The sequence below is a fragment of the Musa acuminata genome, chromosome BXJ3-6 (assembly GCF_036884655.1).
Source record: "Musa acuminata AAA Group cultivar baxijiao chromosome BXJ3-6, Cavendish_Baxijiao_AAA, whole genome shotgun sequence".
In the NCBI taxonomy this organism is placed as follows: Eukaryota; Viridiplantae; Streptophyta; class Magnoliopsida; order Zingiberales; family Musaceae; genus Musa; species Musa acuminata.
In genome coordinates this window covers 2115298-2128795 of record NC_088354.1, presented here as the reverse complement: position 1 = coordinate 2128795, position 13498 = coordinate 2115298, and the positions used below count along the sequence as shown (strand labels likewise).

The window sequence follows — 13498 nt, the reverse complement described above, 5'->3', positions numbered from 1 at the left end:
TGTCACCATATCATATTGTCACGGATTTAATATGTTTTGTTAAATTGTATAATACTTTTGTTAAATACATTTGTTAAATACATTTGTTAAATTGGTTAGTCTCAAAATTTTATACGGTTCCTCGAGAACAGAGAAGACGAATTAGATAAATCATTTAACTTGGGATCTACAAACAGTTATTTCAGTAAGTGCTTATAGGCAATGTAAATTACAAATATATACCTCATAAGCTTTGAATGATCGCGCGACAAAGGGTTTAAGGTGGTTTGTCACGACCAGAAGTTCTCATAAGTGCTCACATGATACTATTGTGGAACAAGATAACAAATCAGCACTAGACACTACCCGAAAGGTCCATCCATCCATATGTCACTCGGGTAACTCTCTAACACTCCACACCATTATGTGGAGCTAGAAAATTCTCAAAATAGTTATTTAGATGACCTGTTTTTGGACAGTTTTGCCTCTGTGCGATTACTATATATGTTTACAAGTCTAATATGACCATAAGAGCTAACTAAAATGGGATTGTCAAACCTACTATAAGCCCTCTACATGTTGTGCAAAGTATGAATAAAACCGAAAGATATAGACATATACAACCATTACATCGAATACCCTATTTATAGCTTTGTCCATGATATTCTCTCTCACTTATTCCTTCGACATCCTCATCAAAACCTTTACAAACGTTGCATCTCCTCACCTTTGTTTAATCTTCAATCTTATGCTTCAATTGCACCACGCCTCTTGACTTACAACTACTCTTCATCGCTATTGTTAAGTAGTCGAACTTTGATCTACCACGCTGCTTCAACTCTCCAATAACTCTGACTTTGGTATGGGGTCGACCAAGATGTGCTAATCCTTATTGGTTCTTACGAATCCTTTAGATGAAGAAAAAAACCTTCCTTGTTATGCATCGCTCTATCAAACATCTCATGTCGCTTGAATTGGGTGGATATCTATTAGAGTTTTAATAAACTTTAAAGTTTCTAAAGTATTTCCTCCATAAAATTTGCTCATTAATTCCTCTTTTACTTAGTTGTTGCTTCCAAGTAGGTTTGTATCACTCCTACTTTCGATTATCATTTTATTAGGAAATAAAGCGAATAGTCTACTCTCGATAGCATCGATCATCATTGGTGAGGATTTAATAATTGTTGTCTTCTACTTTCTTCAAATGGTCTTTGAACCGGGGTACTCGGTTTCACCCATTTTCTTAAGATTTGAGAAAGCAAAGTTTATTTGACTTTGCCCGCATCTTCGAGGGTTGTACTATATGCATCGAGCTAGTTATTATCCTTCGTCTGCTCTTTGCTCACACTTCCGAAGCATTTGAAGTGTTTGCACTTCTTGTGTTGAGTTAGCGACTACGATTCATCTTCTCATTGCCATCGAACTTCTAGAATGCAAGAAGTTTTGCTAAAAAATAAAATAAAATTTTGCTCCACTCATCGGTTCCAAAGCTCCTGGGTGCTATGTTGGTTGACACTCTGCACCACTATACGGAGCTAGAAAACCCTTAAAATGGTTGCCTGTATAGTTTGTTTCTAGTCAATTTTGTTTTTACGCGATGATTATATACAACTTACATTTAGAAATAATCACAAAAGTCAACTAAAATGAGATTGTCACCTACTATGAGTTCTCTACGTATAAATTATGAACAAAACTGAAAGATACAAACATACATGAATACTATATCGAATACACAATTTATAATTTTATCCGTAATAAAACGATACATTATGATACAACAAACCTTGTTTATGATATTCGTGGATAAAAGATTAATCTCGTTCATAAAAGGCTTGCCACCTCAAAATCTCGTGTATTGATAAGTTACTGAACAAGTAAACGCATGAGCAAACTGCCATCGTGCCTTAGTGGAAAAAATATCGACTCCAGATCTACCTTTACAAGATATAAGTCGAAACGATGGTGCAAGGACAACCAATAGGGACGACAGTGGATTGGCTTTTTTTGGGTCCCGAAGCCTCCCACACCAGAACAGTTAGTCGGATTCAAAAGCTGGACACCAGAAAATCGATAAATACTTTTATCTGCTGATTAATCATAACATCAAACCTAGCCTAGTGAGGCATTTATATACATGCACACAATAGGCATCTGCTCACGTAATGACCGAAATAGAACAGATAATGAAAGAAGAGAAACATCTACGATCACCCACTGAATAGTAGTCTGCCAATCCAATCATCAACTGACACCAAGGTTTCATTATTCGTAGAGGTAAATTAGCCCATGTGAAGCTACAAAAGATACAGAATACATGCATCAGCCAGTAGAATTAGCATGGTTTGAGATATCATTCAAACTGTACCCGATAACCAACCATGATGTAAGCAAGGATTATTTCCTCAGTTTGGATCCAGGATCGGCTAATTGTTTTAGACTTTGCAGACGGTAACTAGTCCGATACGATTCGATACCAAGTAGTAGCAAACACTTAATACCGGACAATAACTTTGCTCTGTTCAAATAGAGAAAAAAGAACAAACAAACTAACAAAGACGATATGTCTATTATAGCAAACAAGCAAGCTAGATAGGCGTAGTTCACGACAGCAAGCAAGGAAATTGGATTACAGAGCTTATGTTGGATTGCAGTTTTTACAGCAAATAGGCAATCATTTCACTAGCAACAGTAACAAACAGCTTCAGGATAAAGCAAGCGCGATGTTCCACCTGGTCATCAATCCGCAGTCCAGCTTTGTTCGACAATCTCACGCACTTTTCTGTTGTATTCACGCTTGTTCTCACTGAACATGCGTGCAGCCTCCGAGTTTGCAGGCGAGTTGGGATTTGGATCACAGAGCAAAGACTGCAACAAAAGACCAAAAATTGGTTACACCACCAAAAGATGATAATCCTGATGTAAGCCTTGGACAATACTGAGTGATGAAGATTCGACTCATAGAGAGTTGACCCATGTATACCTAAGTACAATGTTTGTCCTTAAGTAACCACCAACATAAATGTGAAGACCTACGAAGTTTACTGCCTCTCCATATGTATCTCAAAATAATAAAAATTGTTATTGTTGTCCACAAAGCTAGACAATTTAATGTAAACATTAACTTTCTAGAGAAATCTACAAGTACAATGAATGCTACCACCGTGCCCATAACATAGGGAATAAGATCGTTGTGCATTGCAAATAAACTCAAGGTTGTTCTAGTAAGTAAATAGAAAAGCAAGGATGTAAAACAAAACTATGCACTGATATTCATATGGTAGCTAATCATATATTGGTAAAAACTTCCAAATAATTAATCCCAGTCGAAATTGAGTATTCATGAACTTCAATGCTCAGAATCCTCATGAAAAATGCTAACTAATGACTCAACAAGAATTCATTTCCTTAGATTTTGGTGGCCTTTGGATAACGAAAGTTTATTAGCTTAAATAATTCAACTTGTGTTGGAGAAAAAGCACCGTTGCAGCATTAGAGATCAAAGTTATCAAGCACTTCGGTAATCATAGACAGATAAATTCCTATATTCACTGTTTTATGTAAAACCTCTAATTACAAGACTCTAACTTCAATTTTCAAATGTGCCCTTTATATGAATTTGATGGAAGACACTACTCAGATTACAAATATAAATAAAATTAAAATATCAAAATACATAAAAAAAAAAGTTGACGATACAATGGCATGCATCATGCCCGAAAAAATAAATATAACAAAAAGGATTTAACAAACTAATGGATTCATGTTGCTATCATTTGCTGCAAATAATACATAAGGAAAAGACCAGTAACTTGTTAAAGAAACTACTTGCTCTTGTTGCATTACTTGAAAATGATAAATTTACTTGGATTTTTTTTTTTCAACTCCATCATATTACTCCAACAACAATTATCTGCAAGAAAGAACCATTTAAGAGAAAAGGCAAGCTGTAGGTGCTTAAGTAGCTACGTATGCCATATCTATGCGTTCTGTTGTTTAACCTGACGCTTGAAACGTTAGGTGCCTAAACAGACTATCCCGTTGGCCTAGACGGCATCCGATGACAACATTTAGAAGATAGGATTTAAAACACATGAGCACATAATTATGAAATAAAAACAGCAATACAGATAAGATTTGAAAACATCAGCTTGTTTTTATCATTCCACATAAGGAAGCACCAAAAACCAGCTCAACCTGACTTCTTCTGTTCAATAAGTAGACCAAAGGTCACTATCATGCTCGTGCCTAAGATAGGTACCAACAGCACCTCTTTATATTTTGTAAATAAGGTTCAACAAAGGAGTAATATAAACCACAAGGCCTAAACCATGAAACACATCTCTTTTTCTTGCTTTTTCTCTTTTTTCTTCTCTAATTCTGTTTTCACTTTCTCATCACCTCTGATATTTTCGTACTCTATGCCTGAAACCACCACCTAACAACCTTTCCCATACATGACTAATCTTAGCCCATCACCATCACTCCTCCCATCAAGCCATTAAACACTAATATATATTGCACTTCAAGGAGCAAAAACAAAAAAAGAAGATGAATGTAAACCAAAGTAAAAAACTTTAAATAAAACTCGAAGGAGAACAAAGGAGAAATTTTAGCATCAATTAAAAAGTGGAAGATCTACTACCTGGATGGAAGTAAGAACAGCAGCTACATCATATATTGGGCTCCATTGGTTCTGCAAAATATCCAAGCATATGCTTCCATCCGCATAAACTGAACATTTTGTTCAAAAAGCATTACAACGGACCCAAAGAATGAGAAACACCAATATTAAGCAATGCTTCTAACAATCATGACCAGTAAACTTTTGTGGCATAAGATGACATAAGAAAGGACAACTTCAGTGACACGATGATAACATCAAATTAAAGCAACTCTCATGCATACAGAAGGAATGACAAAGAGGCACTGACATAACATTGCTACTCTAGAGGATATAGGTTACCATGAAAACTTATCACTTTGTTCAGTTCAACCACTGCATATATTGAATCTCCCTAGATCCTGCAATGGCAAGAGCCTCATGCACTAGGTTGTCTTACTGGTTCAATAGCTGACTTGATAAGAATTGAAACATTGAGACCAAGAAAAATAGGTATCTCTTATTAAGATCCTGATAAAGTACCAATCGAGAAGGCATATAAAATTAAATTTCAACAGAACTGTTTTGATCAAATCATACTATTTGTTGGGCACAAGCACTTAGAGCATTCTATAACTCCACTACTGAGACAAACTTAAATAATAAATTTTATAACCAACTCTTTTTAGCTTAGCAATATACTTCATAAAATCTCCTACAGCAATGACAATCTCTTCCTACGCTTTATTTCCATGTATACCAAAGCTTATATCCAATGTTATCAATTTCCATACATTTTTCACACTCTTACATAGTCTATTATAAACAAACTAAATTAGATCTCCTCCTAACCATCAGAACCACCAATTCAAATCCTTTTCTTGCAAGGGTTCTATACTCCACATATCTAGTTTAATCCCATAATCACGGAATAATTTGTTCATGTGCATTTATTGATGAACTAGTCTTACAGTCAATCTCAAGACTGGAAAAAGGAGGGTTGCATTAAGTAACTGATAACTTGTGCAAAACTTTATCATATCATGGATCTAGAGCAGCATACAATATAAATACAAAATGTTCAACACATTTTTGAGAGCAATAACATCTGTCTTGGAGTTCAACAATAGATCCCATCATTTAATAAGCAAGGAGGCAGCAGAAGGTTAACCACTCCTATAACTAACTCCAGTATCTAGTGATAATATCATGGTGCATTTTGTCTTGGCATTCAGCTTATTCCGCCATAAGACCAAAATAGAAGCATGCATCTAGACGTTCCTGGAAAATGAAAACAGAATCAGCAATTCCACTTACTATTAGGATGAAACATTCGAGAAACAAAGCGTACAGTTGGTGGCTTATTTGGATAGTCCTCTGTAAATTGAAGTGTCAGCTTAAACGTCCCTGGTTAGATCAAATATTTCAAGATCAGACAATACAGAAACAATATCAAGTTATTGATCACTGATGAATTTATGGAAGCAGGTATATGGTATAAAGCCACCAAATAAAGAAAATAATATGAGTTGAAGCAGGATATGCCAACATAGATTAGCACATAAGTACGACTTGACCAATGGAGGATCTAAACCCCTCCTGAAACTCATACATCAAGCTGATTATTAAAGTAGAAACAATCAAATGTCAACGTGAAAATATAGTTCAATTTAGATTATATAAAATTTGAGTCATCTATGAGGATGTCGTACGCCTTCCGAGTTCCACTGATTTCTTAATTAATATTCAAATTTCTTCTGTAAAAGAAGATAAGATTGTAGTGATTGTCCATGATGCAAGGGCTGATGAAAATTGAGCTACAACAGATTCTGTAACACCTTATCTTGGAATAAAAGGATATCACCCCGATAGTAGATTTAGTTATTTGGAATATCAGAAGAATATGAATAAATGTTACATAGAATTCCAGAATTAAATATAAAAAAAATCATATTTTGGCTATTTCTTCATCTAGATCAGTCTAAATGCCCAGATATCTAGATGCATTGTAGTCACCAAGATTTCAGACAAAGTCCCTTCAATTTCAGTTAAGAACCATAGCCTAGGCATCAAGGCCAATCCCAAGATATGGTTTGGATTTCACAGTACAATCTCCATAGGCCTATTATATATGCATACATAATTACATACTATAGGAATAATAAAGACCAGAATCCATTATACAAGCTGAAAATGAGCATCCCAGGAAAATGGAACAATTTCATTACTGAACTTACTCAATTTAGTAGATATTATCACACATGCTTAACTCAAATTACTGGAATGGTTTCATCTCAAAGGACACCTTTATAACTTTTATCTACAAGGGTTATCTATTGGTTTTCCTATTGTGTTATAGTATAGAATCAGCATGGATACAATTAAACATGCTTAAAGACTTCTGAACATAAATGAACAATAAATATATTGATAACAATTTTATCTATCCCATGATATGCAACAAAATGTATCAGCTAGGCATCAAACTTAAAGACTGATAGAAAAGATGTGATCAGGAACAAGTGACATTTTCTAGAACAATAGAAACTCAGTGTGATGTTCCAACTCTTTAAGCAAATACTGTGGCATTATACCTACCTCCGTCCCAAGGTGTGTCATCTGGGCTGCAGTTCAAAACAAAAAGGTATCAGTAAAATCACCCATAACGTTAACCAAGAAACCATGACAAAAGATTCCTTCCAAACATACCCAAATATTACAGCATTCCAAAGCATGATGTTGTTGTCATGGGGAGCACCACTGATACCTGCAGGAGGGTCCTGCTGCAGACGCTTAAAGTCCCTCATCAGCCTCTTCCTTGCCGGAGTGGACATCTTTGTTGCCTAGATAAAAGATATTGTCATGCTCCACACAAAGTTAGTATAAGAAACACGAAGTTCACATAATGCTCTCTCTTCGATCCACGTCTTTTAGAAACAAAAGGTCACCATTCTTATTTTGGATGGTAGAGCAACTCTCTCCCCTAACTGGAAGTATGGAGAGCAATCATTTATCTCACGCAAGCTGCACTTTTCCTCATTGATATGGTAGACAACCCCTGTAATGGCTGCAGATCTGATATAGACTCAAGATGTCTTGTAACCCACTCATAATCTAGAATGATCATTTGATCATATTGGGGGGCCTGGTGCCCCATCTCAAGAAAAAGGTTTTGAAAGATATCATGGTTCTTGTTACTGACAAACAAAATTCAAGTAAGCTACGGATACACAAAAATTTGTTTTTGTGACAACTTGGAATGAGAACTGCATCTTATTTCATATAAACAAAAAAAACCACGATAGTAGGAATTGATTTGATTCAATTCAGTTTTTCGTAATATCTTTATGAAACCCCAACACACAATCACAATCAGCACGAAGGCCCTCTTTGTGGTTAATACATCAACCTAAATTAAATAGCACATACAATATCCAAAAAGTAAGAATATTCTATCGGCCATAAGATCATCCAACGCCTACCCAGATACCAGTTTCGGGAATCATAAAAAATTTCCCGCAATAATAGCAAAAAAGGAACAACCTAACCAGAGTTTTCCACAACAAAAGATGTCAATCGGTGCCCTCCGAACAAACAATCACGATTGGCACAAAAGCCCTCTTTGCAGTTAATGCATCGACATAAATCAAAGAACATATACAAGATCCAAAAATTAACAGAGCAACTCGGCCATAAGATCAGCCAAGACTTATCCATATACAAGTATCCCGAATCATCTTCCTACATAATAGCCAAAAAAACATGGCCTAACTAGGGTTTTCCACCAACAAAAGACACGAACTAATGTGCTCCGCACAATATCAATCTCACCACCAAATCGCGCGGGTAAAGGGGGCAGTACCACGCGAAACGATCAGGAAATCAACATAATACACGAATCAGACATGTTTGCTCTACCTGTAACCCAGCCGCGACGGTAGATTCTACAAGGGACGCGGGCGCACGAACAGTAGCTAATTCAGCGTCGCCCTGCCGCCGAATCGAACCCCTCTTCGCCCTCGATTTCAGCAAGAAGGCAACAAAGGAAGAATCCTTTCGATTACCCGTAAAAGGGCGAAGAGGGAGGGTAAGAGAGGAGAACGGGCGAATAGCTATCGCACATCAGGAGCGAAGAATTTATAGCTTGGAGATTGGGAATTTATTTGGACCGTAATTTCCGTAACACCACTTTGCAAACGACTGGAGACACGATTCGAGGGGGCTCCCCATTTCGATGTGGTGCGTCCCACTTCATATATATATATATATATATATATATATATATATATATATATATATATACTCATGCTCATCAGTTCCTCTGTAGATTCGTAGCATGACATAAATATTTAAATTAATAATGATTGAGTGACATTTATTAGATAGATGCTAATTTAGTGACACATACAATGGATGCAAAATAGGTGAGAGAAATATATGTGCCTATATAACAATCTATGAGCAAATTGTCTACAAAGTTCTTGCCTTTTACAATTGTTTTTGCATTGAGAATCACCGATTTTGGTTATTTACATGTACTTTTCAATATAACAAAAATGTCATCAAATCATTTTATTATTATTTTACTCCGTTCATTTCCTTTCTTTGTCAAGCTCATTCAATCAACTGATTTAATCCAATCCAACACTTACATAGGTCCAAAAAGATTAAATAGTAATATGTTATTTACTTATTTTAGATATATTTTATGATAAAATATAATTTAGTTTAATTTCAAGTATAATTGATCAACTTCAATTCAATTAAATTAAACTTTCACCAAACTATCTAGTCATTTTGCATTAATACTATGTTTTATATTTTTGGAGGATTTTATGAAATTTAATTATGATCGAATGTAACCTAGTTTAATTACGAGCGTTGCTGGATCAACTTCAACCAAATAAATTAAAACTTTGACAAAACTATCTAACATTGATGCTAATATGATTAACACTATATTTTTTTATTTAAAAATATTTTATAAAATTTAGAGTTTTTTGTTTATACTATATGATTGAGTATAGTTGGATTTAATTTTGAGCGTAACTTAGTCAATTTTTACTAAACCAACCAAACTTTCACAAAACAAATGAGATGTGATTTTAAGTTGATGAGTATCAATTTTCTTTACTTTTTAAAGATTTATAATAATTAATTATTAAAATTTAAAGTTTTTCTGAACTAATAGAAGTATAACTTAGTTCAATTTTGAGTGTGATTTAGTTAACTTTCACTAAATTAACCTAAACTTTCATAAATATATTAGGACATGGTTCATTGACATAATATTTTTCTATTTTTAATATTTTATGATAATTTATTATTAAAATGAGAGATTTTTAAAGAAATTTTTTTATCAAATATAACTTAGTTCAATTATGAGTGTAAATCGATAATTTATATTAAATCAATCCAAAATTTCATGAGATAATTAGGATATGATTGTAAGATAATCAGTATTATTTTTTTATTTTTAAATAAATATTTTATGATAATTAATTATTAAAATTAATATTTTTTGAATCGATAATGTAATAAAATGTAGCTTTTTTTAGTCCGATCAAATTCTATTAAACTAATTTAAACTTTTATAGAATCATTAATATCGTATATTCTATTTTACGATAATTAATTATCAACATTAAGGATTTTTTTTAAATATATTATATGATCAAAAGTAACTAAGTTTAATTTCCCATTAAATCCCCCTATATAAATGCACATATGACCGTGACACGCATGAATACTCCTGCGACGTCTCGGTCGGCGTTAGGGGTTTGTGGATTCGAGCTCGAGGATTAACCCTAGAAGTCTTGCGGCCTCCGATGGGTTCGGAGTTCGACATCGAGCGCATCCTTTGGACGGAGCAGGAGATCGGGGGCCGCGTCGCCGAGCTAGCCGCCGAGATCTCCGGCGACCTCATCGGGGCGGCGGGGCCGCCCGTTGTCTTCGTCGGCGTTGCCACCGGTGCGTTCCTCTTTCTTGCGGACCTCGTCAGGCGGATCACCCTGCCGTTGGCCGTCGATTTCGTCCGGGTGGAGTCGTACGGGTCGGGTACGGAGTCCAACGGCGCCCCGAAGATCTCCAGCGACCTCAAGATCGATATTAGAGGAAAGCATGTCGTGTTGGTACCGATCGGTTTCATTCTTAATTTCGTTGCATGGTTGAGGATTTTATTCTTGTTTTTATGGTCCTTTTGTGGGTGTTTGTTCACTGAACTGAGTCTCGACGCAGATGTGCTACATTTAAGGTTCATGCTTCGTTTTGGTTGCAAACAAATATTCCTTTCGAGTTTAGTTCGTTAACTGGAATAGTTGAAATGGCTTCTTTTGGTTATTGAATTTTATCTTTGCTCCGAATTCAGTCCTTTTGGTTTATTATACTGTGATATTGAAGGCCTAGCAAACTTTTATACTGATATACCGATCGATGAGTGAAGCCTGAACTCAGAAGTCAGAAGATGCGGCTGGGCTGTGTTTCCATTTAGTTGATGGTAGAAAGGGCATAAGCTGGAGAAACATGTTGAAACTTTATATAACTCATATTAGACATTTAAATAAAGCCTGACCTTTTTTTTTTTTTTTTCCTTTTTATGATTTAAATACAACCTTATGTTGCAGGAGCATGTTTACTTGGTTTTCATGAATAGTAGGTGATAGGTTGTGATGCAAGGACATAAAACTTGTGCTATACCCACATAATCCTGTTTTGAGGAAGCTATTATAAATGGGACTATTGGAGCTTTGTTTCCTTTGTAAAGAAATTCAAGAGCCAAAATAATATACTTATTGACATACATAACATGTTTTTCGCAGGAATTTATGAAGCTTCTCCTCAATTTCGAGACTAGATTTTGGCTGATGTTGGCCTTTCAAGAGTTGTTCTAAAATGCAAAGCTACTTTATTTTAATATTGTTTGCACCACTGCCCAGTTGAAATGAAAAGGTGAAGGCTTCTCGCACACTATCGCTTCATCCTAGGTTACTTACAAACTCCATTGTGAAATAGGAGGCCTTAGAATAGGTCATATTGGAATTCATTATTGGGATGAGATTGGTTTAAAAAGTTCACTTCTTTGTTTTTCAGTACCGTAGTGCAGTTGTAGTAACAATCAAGGATTGAGGTTTCTCCCGGACAAGGACATTGTGACTTCTAAAATTCTCATGACATAAGCTAGACACTTTGTTTAATTTGCACAGTAAGGAGCTTTTGTTTCTTCCTAACAAAACCCAGCTTTTAGTGCAATGATTTTTTAGGTTTGAATTTGACCCACAACAGATTCTACAAATTTTTGCTATGGGCACGAATGCAACACACAAGGTGTTATACTTGGCATGTAGCGCATACTGCTGCGAGTTTGTTAGCTTATCTTGTTCCCTATCTACTTAATGAGCTCTTTTCTTACTGAGCTATCCTACATCTCATATAAGAAATATTAGGTGGTCTGCTCATCCATATACTTAGCCATGAGAGGTATTGGATGTTTTTGTTCCTAAAATGTTCCAGTAGAGTTTCTTTCCAAAATTATCTGGTTGTACTCTTAAAATGTTCTTTTTGTTTTTTTTTTTATCAGGAAAAACCTTGCATGTTCTTTGGTGGTTTCCTTATCAGATGTAATATTTTGTAGGTTGAGGATATTGTAGACACAGGAAATACTGTTTCCTGTCTCATTCCACATTTGAGAACCAAAGGCGCTATCTCTGTGTCGGTTTGTACTTTTCTTGATAAACCTGCAAGAAGGAAAGTTCATTTCGAGCTTGTTGGAGGGGGAAAATTCTATAGGGGGTTTGAGGTGAGTGGCTTGCTTTATATAATATCAGTAATAAAATTTTGTTCATAAATATTTTTGTTGTACGACGACTTATGTCTATGTATATAGGTAACATGTGATCTTCATGCGGTCATGTCACAGCATTAGCATTTACTAGTTTACTTTGTAATGATCAGATGGCTATTGAGTTTGTTATCATGATTCATCTTTTAGCACTAATTTTTTTTATAAGTGCTGTCTTTCACTGAACTTTGATGCTACTAACATGCATATAGTTTAGTGCTATTTCTTTAGATAATTGCTTCCTGCAAATTGTATCACTTCATAGATTCAAGCTTCTTTGGAAGCATTCATGATGTCATCACACGAACTGTGACATTACTTTTCAATTTCCTTGTTGCAGTGCCCAGATAGCTTTGTTGTGGGTTATGGCATGGATTATGATGAGCTTTACAGGAACTTGCCTTATGTTGGTGTGCTCAAGCCTGAAATGTACAACAAATAAAGCAGCTTGACCACATCCCTAACTTTTATGCTAATACCAGCACAGCTGAAAATTTAAAGATTGCAGTGATATATCTGGAAAATTTGTCTTTTCTTCAACGCTAGTACAATTTTGTGTTAAAATGTATTTCCTTACTGGTAATTTCATTCAATTAGCAAATTTTATAAACATTTCTTTGAAGCATTTCGTCATCGCTAACTGCATGTGGCATGAGCTTCGGTGTAGGCTTAATAACTCACTGTATGGACCAGTTGCAGTTGGAAGTTTTATCAAGAATGGAGTATCAATCAAAAGGTCTGCTGTTGAAATTCATCTGAAGATTTTCAGGAAGATTGGTTTAGATGGCTGTCTTATCGGACACAATATTTTGGTGTCTGGGTTGATTTGGTGTCTGGGTTGATTAGGGCTCCTCACACTTGGTCTATTTAGCTCGAATGCTTTACTCTTGTGCTTGCCTCAGTGATGCTTCGTATTTTACCCTTGATTATGGTTGTGTTGTTATCTGATCAAATTCTAGATGGTTTTTACAGACCTCTTAGTCATTTCATAAGTCATAAATGCTGCATCTTTTTGTCCTATTGGTTAGTTTATTTGATTCAAGAGCATTCATAACCTTTGTGGGAATACATACCTATAT

At 35.3% G+C, this 13498-nt stretch overlaps 2 protein-coding genes across 2 annotated transcripts; one reads left to right on the top strand and one right to left on the bottom strand.

The window, feature by feature from the left end:
- Window positions 1–2529: 2529 nt before the first annotated feature.
- On the bottom strand, window positions 2530–8800 carry LOC103986603 (ubiquitin-conjugating enzyme E2 2). The gene is made up of 6 exons (XM_009404635.3): window positions 8501–8800; window positions 7292–7425; window positions 7181–7206; window positions 5900–5989; window positions 4625–4713; window positions 2530–2847 (listed from the first exon to the last, which is right to left on the bottom strand). Exons 2-6 carry the CDS (start codon window positions 7414–7416, stop codon window positions 2719–2721), a joined length of 459 nt encoding a protein of 152 aa, XP_009402910.1. The 5' UTR covers window positions 7417–7425; window positions 8501–8800; the 3' UTR covers window positions 2530–2718.
- Window positions 8801–10340: 1540 nt separating this feature from the next.
- LOC135582282 (uncharacterized) lies at window positions 10341–13031 on the top strand. Its single transcript, XM_065155293.1, has 3 exons — window positions 10341–10713; window positions 12213–12377; window positions 12760–13031. Exons 1-3 carry the CDS (start codon window positions 10411–10413, stop codon window positions 12859–12861), a joined length of 570 nt encoding a protein of 189 aa, XP_065011365.1. The 5' UTR covers window positions 10341–10410; the 3' UTR covers window positions 12862–13031.
- Window positions 13032–13498: the final 467 nt, after the last annotated feature.

Coding starts and splice junctions, on each gene's coding strand:
- LOC103986603 (XM_009404635.3), bottom strand. CDS start 7,416: ATGTCCACTCCGGCAAGGAAGAGGCTGATGAGGGACTTTAAGCGTCTG. Junction 7,207..7,291: donor TGGAATGCTGTAATATTTGG/GTATGTTTGGAA, acceptor TTTGAACTGCAG/CCCAGATGACACACCTTGGG. Junction 4,714..5,899: donor TCGAATGTTTCATCCTAATA/GTAAGTGGAATT, acceptor CAAAATGTTCAG/TTTATGCGGATGGAAGCATA.
- LOC135582282 (XM_065155293.1), top strand. CDS start 10,411: ATGGGTTCGGAGTTCGACATCGAGCGCATCCTTTGGACGGAGCAGGAG. Junction 10,714..12,212: donor GAGGAAAGCATGTCGTGTTG/GTACCGATCGGT, acceptor AATATTTTGTAG/GTTGAGGATATTGTAGACAC. Junction 12,378..12,759: donor AATTCTATAGGGGGTTTGAG/GTGAGTGGCTTG, acceptor TCCTTGTTGCAG/TGCCCAGATAGCTTTGTTGT.